Source organism: Aquarana catesbeiana, linkage group LG13, assembly GCF_042186555.1.
Source record: "Aquarana catesbeiana isolate 2022-GZ linkage group LG13, ASM4218655v1, whole genome shotgun sequence".
NCBI lineage: Eukaryota > Metazoa > Chordata > Amphibia > Anura > Ranidae > Aquarana > Aquarana catesbeiana.
The window spans coordinates 28,272,604-28,292,953 of record NC_133336.1 but is presented as its reverse complement, the minus strand read 5'-3'; the positions used below and the strand labels follow the sequence as shown (position 1 = coordinate 28,292,953).

The following is a 20,350-nucleotide window of genomic DNA, read 5'->3' as shown; positions in this document are numbered from 1 at the left end:
GCCTTGTCCCACACATGTATCTAAGCAACAGAATGTACATGCAATCCCATCTGAAGGGAAGAAATCGATGGAGGAATTCCGATCCCAATGCACTGCAGAGAGTCAGTGCAAAGCAACCCATGATCTAATGTAAAGCCTAATTGCATTTTTAGTTTTAAATTGGCTAAATACATTTCAGATGCATCAAAATAAAAGTTGTACAAAGTCCTATAGTTTATTTTCTTTGAAAAGCAGCCACAGCCTGAGTAGAAACGCCTGTCTCCTTGCAGCCTGTTGCAGAGTGGGACACTTGTTGTCTGTGTGGAAGCAGTGGTCTCTCTGCTGAGGTCCAACATGCCTCCTGCTGAGTCAGATCTATAGCTCTGCATAGTTCCCCACTGGTTGGAGAGCTCCAGCCCTGACTCAGCAGGGGGCAGTGGTGGCCCATCCATTAGGGGTTCACGGGCGCCGCCCCCACTATCCATGCCCCCTGATCTCCATACAGGACCATGGATCCCAATGGGGTGGGGGGGGGGGGGGGAGTTTGAAGCACGTGATTAAAGCCAGAGGCTCTAATAAGCTTCAAAAAAGGGTGGGCTCAGGGGGCGTAGAGCACTGCACTCCGAGCCCACCCCATTGTGTGACAATAGCGAATGAATATAGATAACGAATCTCATAGGGACTGAGGGACTGAGTGAATGTGAACAGCATGGAATTCCTCATTTATTGATTGTTGTTTTTCTTATTCTTCTTATTATTATTAATATTATTATACAGGATTTATATAGCGCTGACAGTTTACGCAGCGCTTTACAACATTAGGGCAGACAGTAGAATTACAATACAATTTAATACAAGAGGAATCAGAGGGCCCTGCTCGTTAGAGCTTACAGTCTAGGAGGGAGGGTCAAGTTATACAAAAGGGTAATAGCTGTGGGGGATGAGCTAATGGAGAAAATAGTGCAGTTGTTAGATGGAGGCAGGATAGGCTTCTCTGAAGAGGAAAGTTTTTAGGGATCGCCTAAAAGTGGATACATTTGGAGATAGTCTGACAGATTGGGGTAGGGAACTCCAGAGGATGGGCGAGGCTTGGGAGAAGTCCTGGAGACGGATATGGGAGGAGGCGATGAGGGAGATAGAGAGCAGGAGGTCTTGGGAGGAACGGAGAGGGCGATTAGGTTGGTATTTTGAGACTAGGCTAGGGATGTAGCTGGGGGCAGAGGTGTGGATGGCTTTGTAACTTATTGTTAGTGTTTTGAATTTAATTAGTTGGGCGAGTGGCAGCCAATGGAGGGATTGACAGAGAGGGGTAGCAGACACTGAGCGGTTTGTAAGGTGGATGAGTCTGGCAGCAGCATTCATGATGGACTGAAGGGTGGATAGTCTATTCAAAGGTAAGCCAATGAGGAGGGAGTTGCAGTAGTCGAGGTGAGAGATAACCAGGGAGTGAATCAGGAGCTTTGTGGTTTCATTGGTTAGAAAGGGACGTAGTTGAGAGATGTTGCGGAGGTTGAGGCGGCAAGCTTTGGAAAGTGATTGGATGTGGGGCCTAAAGGAGAGTTCAGAGTCCAGGATAACACCTAGTACCCTGACATGGGGGGATGGGTGGATGGTTGTGCCATTGCACTTGACAGATAAAGAAAGAGGAAGAGGCACGTGGGGGAGGAAATATTATAAGCTCGGTTTTGAAAAAGTTGAGTTTGAGGAAGTGTTGTGACACCATCCAGATATGTCGGTTAGTAAGTTAGTGATGCGTGAAGAGACTGATGGAGTAAGTTGAGGGGTGGAGAGATAGATTTGTGTGTCGTCAGCGTAGAAATGTTATTGAAAGCCGTGAGAGGCTGACCCAGGGAAGAGGTGCAGATTGAAAATAAGAGGCCCAAGAACAGAACCCCGACGGAGAAGAGAAGAGGAGTGGAGGAAGTAGAATTGTAAGTGACACTGAAGGTGCGTTGGGATAAGTAGGATGAGAGCCACTGAAGACCACAGTCACGAAGACCGAGGGAGTAAAGTTTTTTGAGGAGAAAGGTACAGAAGTAGGAGTGCAGAATAGTGTCTGTTGGCTTTTGCAGTTAGTAGGCTGTGACAGACTCACCCGAGACAGAGGCTATTGGAGGGGATTGAACGCTAGCCTGTTGCCTTTTGATTATGGGCCCTGGATTTTCAATGGGACGGTGCTCTTTGTGGGGTGAATTGGAGGTCCGGTTTGAACTGTATTAATCAGACTCAGTCGTGTATATATGTATATATTGTTTGTTGTTTGATTCTGTTGGGGACTCCTTGCTGTGGATCTGTGTCCCTGAAGAGGGAGGGGGGGTTCCTCCAGCAGCCCCCTGCTGATAAGACTGATTCATTCTGTTGGGACACATCCTGTGAGGAGATGCTGGTGTCATCAACCTGTGTTTATGTTAATTGAATGAGCTGATCACATTGCCCTCTATACAATGTAGGAGACGGGACGACTGCTATTGTGTTAATTAACTGTGTGAAGCTCGGTGACCACAAGTCTGGGCGAAAGGTCATGTCTCAGTCACCTAGGCTGTATAAAGGATTAGATAATTAGCTCGTGTTAATTAAGTTACAGTTGTATTGTTAGAGGAGGTTCCAACGGCATATAAAGTCTTGTAACTTTGATTCATAATAAACAGTCCATGTTAGCAATGAAGCAAGTGTCGCCTTGTTTTCTGCTCAGAGAGGTTGGAATATCTGATATCTGTATACAGACTGGGAGGAAGTGGTATATGATGGAAGCACTCAAGCGGAGTGTGGGACGTTCCGTGACATTGGTGGCAAGCAGCGGGAAAGCTTCCTGAAGTCTGGGACATCCAAACCTCCAACTGGATCCAAGATCAGCATAGCAGACTTCAGTCACCCCAGCGGAGATATGGACCTGGCATCAGAGTTCCCGGGGCTGCTGCGGATCATCCTTTCAACATACACCAGGACTGTGTCTGAGGATGAATACCTGGAGCTTAGGCAGCAAATTAGGGTGGAGCTCTGGATTGCAGCCCTCCGTCTCGCTGGTATAAAACAGGGCAAGTGCTTTCCAACCCAAGAGCAACGGGCCAGTGACCAACGGGCATTGCGGATGGCACTCCTGGGAGAGCAGCCCCAGGAGCAATGGGTGACTGAGTTGGACAGGTTGGTCCAGCAGGAGATAGAGCTGGACAATCGTTATCGGGCTCTGCAATGGCACGCAGAGGAGGGATATTTAGGGGAGACAACAGAATGCTCTCCGGAGGGATACGACTTTGGCGGCCCTGGATTGCTGTGGGAGAACCTTACAGATCTTTTTATGTTTGGCGATGAAGGGGAACCTGACCTTGAGGACCTGAGAGACTATAGAGAGTCTATGCTTGGTCTTGCAGGGGTCTCAGAGCTCAAACCTGATCTGGACCATTTGCTAAGGAAGGAACAGCATCTGGAAAGGGCATACAGGAAACTGCTAGAACAAGTTCAGCAGCATGCCAGAGAATCGGCAGTGGAAAATCCGGAGATTGCCGTCCCCAAACCTGAAGTGCTGACAACAGGGCAGAGCTCTGCTAACCTCTGCCCAGAAATGATAGCATCTTCTGGGTTCCATGGACAGGAGATGGTGAACCTCTATCCCCGGACATCAGTTGCAGAGACATGGGATTTGATAGACTTTTCTGCTGAGGAAGAACAACCTGATGAGCCTCCAGCAGAAGAGCTGCTATCAGGGCCAAAGTTCACTGTGTTCTGCCCAGCACCAACAGTGGCTTCAGCCTTCTTGAGAGAAGAGGTAGTCGGCTTTTCTCCCACAACACTGACAGGGACATGTGATTTTCTGCCAGCAGCATCTATGGAGTTAAAACAAACTTCTCCAGCTGAAGATCTGGTAACTGAACAGAGGGTCCAAGACCTCTGCCCCACACTTTTACCAATTCCAGAGACTGGGGATTTAATAGACGTTTCTGTAGAGGAGGAACCACCTGGCAAACCCCCAGCAGAAGTGCTGGCAACCGGACAGAGGGTCCAAGACCTCTGCCCCACACCTGCAGCAATTGTGGAGGCTCAGGGTGAGAAGATGGCAATCACTTCCCAGCAGCAGATACAGGGGGAGAAGGGAGAGGAGGTGTGTGTTGTCCCTCCCCAACAGTTGGCCAGGGTGGAGGAAGCGGGCTTTCCTCCCCAGCAAAGATCCGTGTACCTGGGAGACAGTACCATCGACATGTCGTCCCAGCAGCTAGATGAGGGAATAGAAAAGGAAGCAGCTGGCTCCCTTTTCCAATGGCAGCTACACAGTTTGGGAGTGGAGGAAGCCAGCCTCCTGCCCCAACGGTTAGCTGGAGCGGAGGATGCAGAGTCCCCAGCAGAAGTGCTGACAACAGAGCAGAGTGCTACCAACCTCTTCCCAGCACCAGCAACCACTGTGGAGTTCCAGGGAGCCGGGGCAGTTGGCCCCTCTCTCTGACGACAAGCTGGTGTAGTGGAGCTGCTACTCCCAGCTGAATCGCTGGCAACAGGGCAGAGCACCGCTGGCCTCTGCCTAGCACCTAATGTCCCTCTACAGCTTCAAGAAGCAGGGGTGATTGGCCTCTCTGCCCAGCAGCAGACCGAGCCCAGAAATGTTAAAAACAATCCAGCTGAAGCCCTGGCAGCCAGACAGAGAGTAAATGACCTCTGCCCCACACCTACTGAGGTCAACTATTCCTTGCAGCCAAGAATGGAGATCATGCGGGAAGACTATGTGAGTTCACTCTGCCTGACTAACGTATGTCCAGACCAGGTGGAGGTCTGGGACCTTGTTAGTCAACCTTTGATGGGGGAGAAATGTGACAGACTCACCCGAGACAGAGGCTATTGGAGGGAACTGAACGCTAGCCTGTTGCCTTTTGATTATGGGCCCTGGATTTTCAATGGAACGGTGCTCTTTGTGGGGTGAATTGGAGGTCCGGTTTGAACTGTATTAATCGGACTCAGTCGTGTATATATGTATATATTGTTTGTTGTTTGATTCTGTTGGGGACTCCTTGCTGTGGATCTGTGTCCCTGAAGAGGGAGGGGGGGTTCCTCCAGCAGCCCCCTGCTGATAAGACTGATTCATTCTGTTGGGATACATCCTGTGAGGAGATGCTGGTGTCATCAACCTGTGTTTATGTTAATTGAATGAGCTGATCACATTGTCCTCTATACAATGTAGGAGACGGGACGACTGCTATTGTGTTAATTAACTGTGTGAAGCTCGGTGACCACAAGTCTGGGCGAAAGGTCATGTCTCAGTCACCTAGGCTGTATAAAGGATTAGATAATTAGCTCATGTTAATTAAGTTACAGTTGTATTGTTAGAGGAGGTTCCAACGGCATATAAAGTCTTGTAACTTTGATTCATAATAAACAGTCCATGTTAGCAGTGAAGCAAGTGTCGCCTTGTTTTCTGCTCAGAGAGGTTGGAATATCTGATATCTGTATACAGACTGGGAGGAAGAGGTATATGACGGAAGCACTCAAGCGGAGTGTGGGACGTTCCGTGACATAGGCCATTTGTGATTTTTAAAAGAGCAGTTTCTGTAGAGTGTTGAGGGCGAAATCCAGATTGAAGGGGACCAAGAAGGTAATTTTTAATAAGGTGGTCACTCAGTTGGTTGTAAACCAGGCGTTCAAGGAGTTTAGAGGAAAAGGGGAGCAAGGAGATAGGGCGTAGGTTGTTAAGATTGATAGGGTCCAAGGACGTGCCACTAAACCCACATTTATGATGTGGGTATAGTGACACTTTACTAACGACAAGTATAGCAAACTTGGTCTTCAAGCTGTGGCTGTTTTATAATGGAAATGATCTGTAAAGCTGGCCATACACTAGTAGATTTTTGAACAAACGTTGGTACGAATATGTGTAATCATTGCAGCCTGTTTAGTGCCTGTTCTGCAGCCTCTAACATGCCCATCATTGCAGCCTGTTTAGTATCCATCTGCAGACTCGCCTTTGCTGATGATTGCAGCAGCGTCAGTGCTGGATTACACAGACCCGCGATCGACTGTGCGATCTCCTGCTGCCTCGGAGTGGAAGGAGGGGACGAGCGCTGCTGGATTATACACAGTCGTGATCTCCTGTGTATCCGGCGCTCAGTCACTCACAGTCCCACCCGGCTCATATGATGGACAGAACAGTGGTCCAATGCCGGGCCAGGGGGGCGGGACTGTGTGTGTGACTGAGCACCGGATACACAGGAGATGGCGGCTGTGTGTAATCCAGTGGCGCTCGTCCCCTCCTTCCACTTCGAGGCAACAGGAATCGGCGTATAACACGCACACGCGATTTCCCCATGGTTTTCAGGGGGGAAAAGTGTGTGTTATACGCCGATAAATATGGTACTTGTAAGTGATCTAAGGGGGGGGGGGGAGGGTCTTCATCTTCATTCTTCTCCCCTCTATTGATACAAGATTTTTTATTTCGTTGTTCATCTCTCATTTGCAGATACACCACGTGCTTGCTCCTAATGAGCGGCACCAAGCCGTGAAACGCGTTGAGCTAACAACTGCCGTATACCTGTATACTACAGCTCTAGCGGTTTCTATTAGTTATATATTCGTACCATCAGATTATGTGACAGGGACCAGAAAGGTCATAGGCCATGCAGATGTTACCTTGCAACATTTTTGTACCCCACTGTGATATACGGTGGACTCTGTAACTCTATCATGCTACCCATTTTTATCCATGTTCTTACCAGTTACCACGGTTTTAGGAATTGACGCCGCGTTTAATGTGTATTGCTATTTGTATGTATATGGAAATTATGTGTGTAATTTTGTTATTTACGGAATATTAAATATCTCAATCTCCACCATTGCATTCATTTCAACCACGTGCTTCGTTCAAAGTCCCACCCTCTTGCTCCTAATTTTAACAAACTCTTACAGTGATAGAGAGAGCTATGCAGGATGTCAAGCCTAGACTAATGACCAGACGAGAAACAGGAAGTGGGCTGTATAAGGGATTTACTGGCAGAAAAAAAAAATTACTATCCAAAGTTAAAACAAGAGCAGAAGATTTTAAAGATGGAATGATGAAAAAATGACTGACAGTTCTCTTTAAGACTTTGCACACCTTTTTGTTTTAGATAGCTCATTGCATCAAAGCTGAAGTTTCAACTGGGCTTTACTCCAAAGCTTTGTATTTCCAGTAATGCATTTGCTGTAATGTTTTCTGGTAGATGAGGGAAATCCCAAATAAGCTTAGCACGGCATTATTTTAGAATGCTTGAGATCTGGGCTAGTCTGAAGAGCCAAGGTTTATGGAAATCCCCAGGAACTCTAGGTGAATCCATTACAGCTGCAGCATCAAATGAATTTATATTTTGTTTTTCAGGCAGAGACATACAGTGTTTAGATAAGGCATGGAGCCATCCTCTCCAAACGATGGAAGAAATGTCGCAAACCCATTTCAAGATTCAGAAGCTAAAGCAGGAGGACAGAAGAGTCCAGATTTACCAAAACCTTTTGGAAACTTCAGACTCAGTAAAAAAAGCGTAAAGAAAGCAAATAACATCGAAATGCGAAGCACACCAGAGAAGTCAATAGCTGGAAAAGATGATGATCAAAGAGAAGGAACAAACCCATTTGAAGATCCAGAACCAAAATCGAGAGAGAAAAGTCCAGGTCTACCGAACCCTTTTGGAAGCTTTAGAATCAGCAAAAAAAATTCAAGGAAGAAAGGTGAAGGTGAGCAACAAAACTCTTCGGAAAAGGAGCCAACAGTCGGGAGGGATTTCAAGGACAAAGAACAGAAGGACAGAACAAGCCTGGTTGAAGAGCCAGAACCTCAAGCAGTAGAGAAGAGTCCGGGTTTGCCAAATCCGTTTGGAAACTTTAGAATCAGTAAAAAAAGCTCAAAGAAAGGAAATGACACTGAACTGCAAAGCTCACCAGAGAAGTCAATAGTTGGGAAAGATTCCAAAGTCCAAGCTCAAAGAGAAGGAGCAAATCCATTTGAAGATCCAGAATCAAAAACAGGAGAGAAAAGTCAAGGTCTAACAAACCCTTTTGGTAACTTTAGGATCAGTAAAAAAAATACGAAGAAAGCACACGAAGAGGAGGAACTCGACCCTCCGGAGAAGAAGGAGTCAACAGCTAGACTTAGCCAAATTTTTAAAGACAGTAAAAAAGCGGTAAAGCGTCACAGCCTAGTGGAAAAGTTGAACTCTCCAGACAAGAAGGAGCCCTTTGGTCAGCTTGGTGTAAGATTAAGTAAAATATATCATAAGAAGCAGGAGCATGCAGAAGAACCAAGTTCACCAGATAAAAAGGAGTCCCCAGGGGTGTCTGCTTCTCTGGTCAACAAACTGAAAACTAGCATGAAGGTGAAAAAGAAAATAGACTTTAATGAACATGAAGAAAACAATAAAACGGATGAACTCATGCAAGAGGACAAGATGGAAGCTGTGGAGGAAGATATACTTTTGTCAGGTGAGTTTCTTCATTTTATCAATAGAACACTTCAAAGGAAAGTACACTATATTGTCAAAAGTATTGGGGCGCCTGTCTTTATACGCGCATAAACTTTAATGGCATCTCAGTCTTAGTCTGTAGGGTTCAATATTGAGTTGGCCCCCCCTTTGCAGCTATAACAGCTTCAACTCTTCTGGGAAGGCCGTCCACAAGGTTTAGGAGTGTGTCTATGGGAAGGTTTGACCATTCTTCCAGAAGTGCATTTGTGAGGTCAGGCACTGATGTTGGACGAGAAGGCCTGGCTCCAGTGCCGGGACAAGGTCATTCGGTGCCCAGGGCGAAGATGAAAAACAGCGCCCCCCCCACCCCCGCTGTGAAAAGCTACAGCGCCTCCAGACGATGGGATCTATACTAATGCATCAGTGACAGTGCATTAACCCCCTTCCTGCTGCATATTACCAATACCATTGCTAATTAAGCAAACTCCCCTCAGAGACTGCAGACATGATATAAGACAAGAGATGGTTAGAGACTGAGGACATGATGCAGGCGATGATTAGAGACTGAGGACATCATACTAAAGATGGTCAGAGACTGCATACATGATACAAGAGATCAATGCAGTCTCACCAGTGCCCATCAAATGCAGCCTACTGCTGTGCCCATCAATGCCGCCTCACTGCGCCCATAATCACAGCCTCTCTGTGCCTATAATCGCAGCCTCTCTGTGCCCATCAATGCCGCCTCACTGTGCCCATCAATGCCGCCTCACTGTGCCCATAATCACAGCCTCTCTGTGCCCATAATCAAAGCCTCTCTGTGCCCATAATAGTAGCCTCTCTGTGCCCATAATAGCAGCCTCTCTGTGCCCATAATCACAGCCTCTCTGTGCCCATAATCACAGCCTCTCTGTGCCCATAATCGCAGTCTCACTTTGCCTATGAATGCAGACTCACCATAGCCTGCCCTGGATCACACAGCGGACATCTCCTGCATCACTGTGTGTCACATAGCTGGGTCTGTGTGTGTGTGTTTGGCGGCGCTGTAACAAGGTCCCGCCCCCCCTAGACCGGCTCGTGTGATAGGCAGAATACTGATTCAATCTGCTACCACATGAACTGGTCTAGGGGGGCGGGACCTTGTTATGGCGCCGCTGAACACATACGGCCTTAGGACAGGCAGCCTCTAGTGTGGCCTCTACTGAGCCCCCCCTCCTCCAGTAAATGGTCCCGCCCAGGGCATCCTCCCCTTCTGCCCACCCCTTGTACTGGCCCTGCCTGGCTCACATTCTCCACTCAAATTTATCCCAAAGGTGTTCTATCGGGTTGAGGTCAGGACTCTGTGCGGGCCAGTCACGTTCACCCCAAACTCGCTCATCTGTGTCTTTATGGAGCTTGCTTTGTGCAGTGGTCCAAATCATTTTGTGGAGGGGGGGGGGGGGGGTTATGGTGTGGGGTTGTTTTTCAGGTGTTGGGCTTGGCCCCTTAGTTCCAGGGAAGAGAACTCTTAAGGCATCAGCATACCAAGACATTTTGGACAATTTCATGCTCCCAACTTTGTGGGAACAGTTTGAGGATGGCCCCTTCCTGTTCCAACATGACTGCCCACCAGCGCACAAAGCAAGGTCCATAAAGACACGGATGAGCGAGTTTGGGGTGGAGGCACTTGACTGGCCTGCACAGAGTCCTGACCTCAACCCCGATAGAACACCTTTAGGATGAATTAGAGCGGAGACTGCGAGCCAGGCCTTCTCGTCCAACATCAGTGCCTGACCTCACAAATGCACTTCTGTAAAAATGGTCAAACATTCCCATAGACACACTCCTAAACCTTGTGGACGGCCTTCCCAGAAGAGTTGAAGCTTTTATAGCTGCAAAGGGTGGGCCAACTCAATATTGAATCCTACAGACTAAGAATGGGGTGCCATTAAAGTTTATGTGCGTGTAAAGGCAGGCGTCCCAATACTTTTGACAATATAGTGTAGCTCAGAAAACTGACCACCGCATCCAAAAGCTTGTACGCTGCAATATATTACATTTTTGTTCTTGGATTTAGATGTGATGGAATAATAAGCCTCTACCTTATGATCGCTCCCATCAGATTGCTTGCATCCCTGTAAAGAAAAAAAAATTTGCCATCAGTAATTTCAGTTTGTTGCTGTGTGTTACTGCAGTCTCACAAGTCGCTCTTCTTCCTTATGAAATAATTTGCATTGATTGGTTGTCTGCCAGAATGAGATATTTATGGGAGCAAAATTATAACCTTGGATGGTAATGGTTCCCTCTAAATAGGGCCTGCAGTGTGCAGCGGAGTGCAGCGTTTAGACGATGATTATACTATTTATATAGACAGCTTTCCACTCAAATTGCCACTTCTGTGCTGGGCAAAACCTAAGAGACTCTGACCTAAAATTACTGACAATGGCTACGCTATTCTGGAGCCAAGCCCAAACCTCGTAACACCAACGTGTGAAAAACAGATAAAGCAATATGAAACCCAAAAGCAAACATTTTAATATATTATAGCGTCTTACCGATTCTTAGATGTGGTGGCTGCATTAGTTTTTCTTTTTTCAGGCTTTCCTCCTTCTATTTTCATCTGGTGATCTGGCCAGGAAGACTTTTTTGTTTTTTCAACAGAACAAGCTCTCTTCCAGATTTATCAGTTTGCAGGGATGACACAAACCATTTAGCATACCTCCCAACTGTCCCTGATTCCGAGGGACTGTCCCTGATTTTGAGGGACTGTCCCTGATTTTGAGGGACTGTCCCTGATTTCGGGCAATGTCCCTCTGACAGGTGGACCCCATCGGTCCGCCCATGTGAAAGGGCCCTTAGGCAAGAAAGCACCACACAGAGACTTGCCTACATCCTATATACTGTAGCTATAGCAATAATGTTACATTGTATCTGTGTATCATGGCTCCCAACCGTCCCTGATTCCGAGGGACTGTCCCGGATTTGGAACAAAGTCCCTCCGTCCCTCATTCCTCCTCATTTGTCCCTCATTTTGGTCTGATCTATATAGTTGTATATAAAATGCACTTTTTATCTTTCAAAAAGTGTTTCCCAGTGCTAAACCTCTCATCCAATTTCTAAATTGATGCATTTGTAAATTTTAAAAGCCAATATAAAGGAATAGTAGTGGTAAAAAAAGAGCACTTGTGGATTTAGTTAACATTTTTTTTGGGGTTAATTCTCCTTTTAAAGGGGTGTGGCAGGGGGCGTGTCCTATGCCTACATACGTTTGATAGTAGGTGTCCCTCATTCCCATTTCAAAATGTTGAGAGGTATGCATTTAACACTGGCAGGGGTGCTTACAATCATCCATTGTTTATTCATGTAAAACCTTTATCCTAAAATCAAAGAAACTACTGTAACTGATTGTAAAGTGTGAGCTGGAGTTTAGCTTCAGTTTGTTAGTGTATTTAAATCCGCTAGTCCATCCATAGGCTTGCACACAGGCTGGGCACACCCTAATCACCCTCTGCAGTTTCCTCTCCTTTCTGGATACCCCTGTCTGTCCCCTGCGGTGCTGCCAGCTTCCCTCCTCTCCTGCTGCGGGGGGGGGGGTATTTCAGGATGGAGAAGAGCAGCCAACCGCGATCGCATGAAAGAGAGCCAGAACGGGGGTCTGTCAATGTAAACAAACAGATCCCCGTTCTGACAGGGGACGTACAGAGTGATCATCTTTTCCTAGGGATCAGGAACAGCGATCTGTCTCCTCCTCCAGTCAGTCCCCTCCCCCCACAGTTAGAAACACCTCCTTAGGGAGCACACTTAACCCCCTGATCGCCCCCTAGTATTTAACCCCTTCCCTGCCGGTGTCATTTACACAGAAGTCAGTGCATTTTTATAGCACCGATCGCTGTATAAATGTCACTGGTCTCAAAAAAGTGTCAAGTGTCCGATCTGTCCGCCGCAATGTCGCAGTCCTGCAAAAAAATGGTTAATCACCGCCATTAATAGTAAAAAAAAAAAAATAAATAAATAATAAAAATGCCATAAATCTATCCCCTATTTTGTAGACGCTATAACTTTTACGCAAACAAATCAATATACGCTTATTGCGATTTTTTTTCTTTTTTTTTTTTTTACCAAAAATATGTAAAAGAATACATATCGGCCTAAACCGATAAAGAAATGTGTTTTTTTTATATACTTTTTAGGTTTATTTATTATAGCAAAAAGTAAAAAATATTGCTTTTTTTTCAAAATTGTCTGTCTTTTTTTGTTTATAGCGCAAAAAATAAAAGCCGCAGAGGTGTTCAAATACCACCAAAAAAAAGCTCTATTTGTGGGGAAAAAAAGGACATAAATTGTGTCTGGGTACATCGTCGCACGACCGCGCAATTGCCAGTTCAAACGACGCAGTGCGCTATCGTAAAAAATGGCCTAGTCATTAAGGGAGTAAATCCTCCTGGCCCTTAAGTGGTTAAAGTGGCTGTAAACCCTTCCATATACGCAGGGAAGTCACTGGCCTCAGGTCATACACAGAGATGAAACAAATCCTCCTACATAAGCTGTACCTGTTTATCTGCAGCCTTATCTTCTCTACATCTGTTCAGAATTTAAAGAGGAACTGCAGTCTGCTCACATACTTTGTAATAAAAACATCTTAGAACTCACATTAAAGAGGAGGTCCAGCCTGGGTGAAAAAAATGTAAAGTCAGCAGCTACAAATACTGCAGCTGCTGACTTTTATTATAAGGACACTTACCTGTCCAGGGCGCCCGCGATGTCGGCACCCCAGACGATCTTCGGATCGACACCTGGGTGCTGCCGCCGCCATTCCTGGTAAGGGAACCAGGCAGTGAAGACTTTCGGCTTCACTCCTGGTTCCCTACTGCACATGCGCAAAGCGCTCTACACTTTCTAATTGGTCCGGGGGAGGAGGAGGGGGGCCTGAAACTCCGGGAGATCGGGCTACGGCCCGTCTCCAGAAGTGGGGAACAATAGGTGTCCCCCCCCCCCGTCAAAAACAGGTCCCCCCCCCTGTCAAAAAAAGGTCCCTCCCCTGCATAGGCGTGCGCACAGGGTGTGCCAGGTGTGCCTGGGCACACCCTAATCGCCTTGTGTGGTGCATATTCCCCCCTGTTTAGACCACTGATATTTCATCCCAAAAAAAAATGTTACAAAATAAAATAATTTAAAAAAATAATCTAATAAAACTACTGACACTGTCCACTGCCCTACTGACACCATCAGTACATATACACATGCATATGTATTTGAGCTTTGGGGTGCACACCCTAATGCAATAGGCTGCGCACACCTATGCTCCCCTGTCAAAAACAGGTCCCCCCCCCCCGTCAAAAAACAGGTCCCCCGTCCCCCCCCCCCTCTCTGAGAGGGGGAGAGGAAGCATAAGCGAGAGCACCACTTTTGGGTGGAACTCGGCTTCAAGTTCAATTCAAATGCAAAATCTGCATGGGTGTCCTGGTCCAGCTGATGATAGCAAATCACGACCGCTGGAGGTGCTCACAGGTCTGGAGGAGATGTGTAGGAGGTCCGCCCCCATGCTGACATCACTTCCGCCCTGTACCCACAGGGTCCCAGAACGTCTCCACCAGCCCTGTGAGCACCTCCAGCGACCGTGATTTTCTGTCATCAGCGGGGCCGGGACGCTTATGCAGATTTTGCATTTGGCCAGATATGTACTTAAAGCGGAGCTCCAGTCGTTTTTGTGTTTATTAAAAGTCAGCAGCTACAAAAAGTGTAGCTCTTGACTTTTGATAAACACAAACTCACCTGTCCCAGGATCCAGCGCCTGAACCCCGGCTCCTCTCCCCCGCCTCTCCCCGTTGCCGGCATCACAAGTCTGGGCACGCGGCGGCTATGACAGCTTGCGGTTTCACAGCCGGGTGCGAGTCGCGCTTGCGCCTCCTCAATGGCCGGGCAATCTTCTGGGACCTGTGGCGTGTCCCAGAAGATGGGAGGGGGAGAGGAGGAGCCACCTAGGCAGCCCGAGCGGAAGTGGGAGCTGGGTACCTGTCAAAACTAGGTACCCGCCCCCCCCCCAAAATCAAAATGACATCCCAAATGTGGCAAGTAAGGGGGTGAGGAGTGCATATATATACACACACACACACACACACACACACACACACACACACACACACACACACACACACACACACACACACGAACAGTGTGGAAAATAGCATCCAATTCTTTGCAGTGTGATTTGCCCCCATTTATTTTGTATTGACGCAAATCGCACCGCAGAGTATTGGTACCCTGTATCGGCGAGTACTTGACCGAAAGTATCGGAACTCGTAAAAATAACGGTATCGGTGCAACCCTAACAAGTACACACTATAGAGGAAAATGCTTTGATCATGTTTAACTTCTGAGGTTTACAACCACTTTAACCACTTGCCTACCGGGCACTTACACCCCCTTCCTGCCCAGGCCATTTTTCAGCTTTCAGCGCTTTCGCACTTTGAATGACAATTGCGCGGTCATACAACACTGTACTCAAATGACATTTTTATCATTTTCTTCACACAAATAGAGCTTTCTTTTGGTGGTATTTAATCACTGCTGGGTTTTTTATTTTTTACAAAAAAAAAGACCAATAATTTTGAAAAAAATTTTTTTTTACTTTTTTTCTGTCAGTAAAATTTGTAACAAAGTTGTTTTTCGCCTTCACTGGTGTGCGCTGATGAGGCGGCACTGATGGGCACTGATAGGCTGAACTGGTGGGCATTGATGAGGTGACACTTATGGGCACTGATGAGGAGGCACTTATGGGCACTGATTAGGTGGCAATGATGAGGAGGCACTAATATGCCCATCAGTGCCGCCTATCAGTGCTCATCGGTGCCACATAGGTGGCACTGATATGTGGCACTGATGAGCACTGATAGGCGGCGCTGATGGGCACTAATAGGCGGCACTGGTGGACACTTATGGGCGGCACTGGTGGGCACTGATAGGCGGCACGGATAGGCGGTACTGATGAGCACTGATGGGCACTGATGGGTGGCACTGATGGGTGACACTGATGGGCAACACTGATGGGCATTACTGATGGGCATTGATTGACAGCAGTGATGGGCATTGATGGGCATCACTGATAGGCGGCACTGATTGCCAGCACTGATTGGGCATTGATTGGTGGCACTTGTGGGCAGTGGTGGGCACTGATAGCTGCCATTGGTGGGCAATGGTGGGCACTGGTTTGTGACACTATTTAGCAATATTGTAATCGGGGCACTGATGATCAGTGCCCTGATTACATTCCTAGATGTCCCCCTGCGTGGAGATGCCACTGATCGGCTCTCCTCGCCACACACTCTGTCAGTGTGAGGCGAGGAGTGCCTATTACCGACACTTCCTTGTTTACATGTGACGGGCTGTGACTGGACACAGCTGATCACAGGCTTAAAGAGCCAAAGACGCTGCTCTTTCCAGAGATCGGGATCGCGCCATGTCGCGTGCCCCTGCGGGCGCGAGAGCGGCACTCTGGGACGCCGTCTTATGTCGGCGTCCCAGAACGAGAGCCGCACCTCCCCGCTGTCATGTGGCGGTGGGTGGGTGGCAAGCAGTTAAAGAGGAAGTAAACCCTGATGGGTTTTACTTCCTCTTTTTTCCCCTGTAAAGTAAAAGCATAATGGGCTAGTATGCATCACACACTAGCCCATTATGTGACACTTACCTGCAATCAAAGCAAACGCTGTCCCGGCTGGTAGCCGCATCCATCTTTGCTCCTCTTCCTTCCGGGGCCGCAGACTCCGGCTCTGTGACTGGCCGGAGTCGAGTGACGTCACTCCCGCGCTTGCGTGCAAGAGCCGTCAGTCATGGAACTTGCTAGTGAAGAAACGGCATGGAGGGCCGTTTCTTCACAGCTTATACTAGCACATTAAGGACGTTTCTGAGATATTTACAATACCAATAGGTAAGCCTTGTTATAGGCTTACGTATAGGTAAAAATTATGCATTGGAGTTTACATATTGAATACTGAAACATAAAATGCAAATAAAGGTAGATAGCTATTCACTTATTGCACATCATTAAACTGTGTGTTTTTGTATAAATTATGTATTTTAGTCAAGGGTATGATTATTAACGCATGTTCTCTGTTCCAGTAATGGAAATAAATGAACTTATTCATGGAAGACAGCTTCAGAAGGCCTTCAGAAGTATTAAATTCATGGAGGACAAACTGATAGAGGAGAGTCAGGGCGACAACTACTATGAAAATATAACAGAGTTCACTATACGAGCCAAGGACGTGGACTTGTTGTATGGATCTCTTTTCAACATGGTAAGATCCATTGTGAAAGAGACTCTGAATCAGGAAGTGGATGAGCCTTTGGTTGCCACTCTGGTGCAAGTTATTGAGGATGAGGCCATCATTCATGAAAACACAAGCGTGCCTTTAGGAAGTTCAGAGATCACCCTTGGCCAACCAAGACGATGGAAACAATTGTGGAAAGAAGCGGTCAAAGACAGTGTGGTCAAACGAATAGAGTCAGTGCCCCTTAACCCAAAAGAGGAGAGCTGGCTTCCAAACCACCTGGAGACCATTAAGGTCAATACCTTAACAGACTTGATAAAAGTGAAGAGCTCTTTAATGTCGCTCTACCCCAAGGACTACAAGGTGTGCTCCATCTATCTCCAGAGCTTTCATGATGCCCTGTCTTCCCATATACAGAAGAATGTGGTAACCTATGCCTCGGAACTGAGTCAGTTGTACAGCCTGCTGGACTTCACCATGAATAAGTATAAAAGGTGAGGCCATGTCCGAGTAATATATCAAAATGTCACTAATGCTACAGATGGAGTCCAGATGAAGTACGAAGGCATGCTTATTAACATAAAATTAATTCCTTCATGACAATTTGTACAGATGCTTTATAACATTAATAACCTAAATTAAAAAGAGAAGGATCTTCTAATGTATACAGTGCATCCGGAAAGTATTCACAGCGCTTCACTTGTTCCACATTTTGTTATGTTACAGCCTATCCAGAGATGTTCAATCGGGTTCAAGTCTGGGCTTTGGCTGGGCCACTCAGGGACATTCATAGAGTTGTCCCGTAGCCACTCCTTTGTTATCTTGGCTGTGCGCTTAGGGTTGTTGTTATGTTGGAAGATGAACCTTCACTCCAGTCTGGTTTCCTCCAGACATGACACTTGCCATTCAGGCCAAAGAGTTTAATATTTGTTTCATCAGACCAGAGAATTTTGTTTCTCATTGTCTGAGAGTCCTTCAGGTGCCTTTTGGCAAACTCCAGGCAGGCTGTCATGTGCCTTTTTATTAATGAGTGGCCATACAGGACTGATTTATGGAGTGCTGCAGAGATGGTTGTTCTTCTGGAAGGTTCTCCTCTCTCCACAGAGAAATGCTGGTGCTCTGTCAGAGTGACCATCAGGTTCTTGGTCACCTCCCTGACTAAGGCCCTTCACCCCCAATCGCTTAGTTTGGCCAGGCGACCTGCTCTAGGAAGAGTCCTGGTGGTTCCAAACTTCTTCCATTTAGGATGATGGAGGCCACTGTGCTAATTGGGACCTTCAATGCTCCAGAAATTTTTCTGTACCCTTCCCTAGATCTGTGCCTTGATTCAATCCTTTCCCGGAGGTCTACAAGTAATTCCTTGAACTTCATGGCTTGGTTTGTGATCTGGCATGCACTGTTAGCTGTGGGACCTTATATAGACAGGTGTGTGCCTTTCCAAATCATGTCCAATTAACTGAATTTACCACAGGTGGACTCCAATCAAGTTGTAGAAATATCTCAAGGATGATCAGTGAAAACAGGATGCACCTGCGCTCAATTTTAAGTGTCATGGCAAAGGCTGTGAATACTTACAGTATCTCACAAAAGTAAGTACACCCCTCACATTTTTGTAAATATTTTATTATATCTTTTCATGTGACAACACTGAAGAAATTACACTTTGCTATGATGTAAAGCAGGGAGTGTACAGCTTGTATAACAGTGTAAATTTGCTGTCCCCTCAAAATAACTCAACACACAGCCATTAATGTCTAAACCGCTGGCAACAAAAGTGAGTACACCCCTAAGTGAAAATGTCCAAGTGGGCCCAAAGTTGCAATATTTTGTGTGGCCACCATTATTTTCCAGCACTGCCTTAACCCTCTTGGGCATGGAGTTTACCAGAGCTTCACAGGTTACCACTGGAGTCCTCTTCCCCTCCTCCATGACGACATCATTCAGCTGGTGGATGTTAGAGACCTTGCACTCCTACACCTGCCCCACAGATGCTTAATAGGGTTTAGGTCTGGAGACATGCTTGGCCAGTCCATCACCTTTACCCTCAGCTTCTTTAGCAAGGCAGTGGTCATCAGGGAGGTGTGTTTGGGGTCGTTATCATGTTGGAATACTACCCTGCGGCCCAGTCTCTGAAGGGAGGGGATCATGCTCTGCTTCAGTATGTCACAGTACATGTTGGCATTCATGGTTCCCTCAATGAACTGTAGCTCCCCAGTACCGGCAGCACTCATGCAGCCCCAGACCATGACACTCCCACCACCATGCTTGACAGCACACTTGTCTTTGTACTCCTCACCTGGTTGCCGCCACACACACCTGACACCATCTGAACAAAATAAGTTTATTTTGGTCTCATCAGACCACAGGACATGGTTCCAGTAATCCATGACCTTAGTTTGCTTGTCTTCAGCAAACTGTTTGCAGGCTTTCTTGTGCATCATCTTTAGAAAAGGATTCCTTCTGGGACGACAGCCATGCAGACCAATTTGATGCAGTGTGTGGCATATGGTCTGAGCACTGACAGGCCTATTTCCCAAAGACAACCTCTGGATATGACGCTGAGCATGTGCACTCAACTTCATTGGTTGACCATGGCGAGGCCTGTTCTGAGTGGATCCTGTCCTGTTAAACCGCTGTATGGTCTAGGCCACCGTGCTGTAGCTCCGTTTCAGGGTCTTGACAATCTTCTTATAGCCTAGGCCATCTTTATGTAGAGCAACAATTCTTTTTTTCAGTTCTTCAGAGAGTTCTTTGCCATGAGGTGCCATGTTGAACTTCCAGTGACCAGTATGAGAGAGTGAGAGCGATAACACCAAATTTAACACACCTGCTCCCCATTCACACCTGAGACCTTGTAACACTAACGAGTCACATGACACCGGGGAGGGAAAATGGCTAATTTGGCCCAATTTGGACATTTTCACTTAGGGGTGTACTCACTTTTGTTGCCAGCGGTTTAAACATTAATGGCTGTGTGTTGCGTTATTTTGATGGAACAGTTAATTTAAACTGTTATACAAGCTGTACACTCACTACTTTACATTGTAGCAAAGTGTCATTTCTTCAGCGTTGTCACATGAAAAGGAAAAAATGTGAGGGGTGTACTCACTTTTGTGAGATACTGTATATACATGGGATTTTTTATTTTTACTAAATTTGCAAAGATTTCAAACAAACTTCTTTCATGTTGTCATTATGGGGTATTGTTTGTAGAATCTTGAGGAAAATAATGAATTTAATCCATTTTGGAAACAGGCTGTAACATAACAAAATGTGGAAAAAGTGAAGCTTTGTGAATACTTTCCGGATGCACTGTACAATATCAGTCTGGTGCTACGCAGTATGGTTAATGAGGTAGAGATTGGTGATTATCTAAGGATGAATTAGAAGGGACGTAAAGAGAACTTCTGAGGTAGCAATTAAGGGAAGTTAGGCCAAGGATATATCTTTTGGATAGTTTTAGTACATTTTGGGCTTTCTCCCATAGACTAGGGCAGCAATTTCCAAACTGCAGTCGGGGGGGGGGGCCAGGTGTGGCCCTTTGCTTGCCTTTATCCTGGGCCTTGGAGTACTATCCCTCCCACTGATACGAGACACTATTCTGACAACTGACATCAACTATGGGGCATCATTTCTCCTACAGACACCAAAAGTTGGGCACTATTCCACCCAATGGTACCAACGATGGGGCACTATTCCTCCCCCTAATACCAAATG

The 20,350-nt window shown here is 46.6% G+C and overlaps 1 protein-coding gene across 6 annotated transcripts in view; it reads left to right on the top strand.

The window, feature by feature from the left end:
- The window catches only part of EXOC3L4 (exocyst complex component 3 like 4), a 147,012-nt gene that overhangs the window by 34,177 nt on the left and 92,485 nt on the right, over positions 1–20,350 (top strand). For 4 of the 6 annotated variants that reach the window (XM_073609561.1, XM_073609565.1, XM_073609567.1 and 1 more), the window contains exons 2-3: positions 7,310–8,406; positions 16,482–17,127. In XM_073609561.1, coding sequence (XP_073465662.1) covers positions 7,338–8,406; positions 16,482–17,127 — 1,715 coding nt within the window. In that variant the 5' untranslated portion in view covers positions 7,310–7,337. Of the gene's footprint in view, positions 1–1,758; positions 1,927–7,309; positions 8,407–16,481; positions 17,128–20,350 lie in introns of those variants that run through there. The other 2 variants (XM_073609562.1, XM_073609564.1) reach the window with 2 other exon arrangements.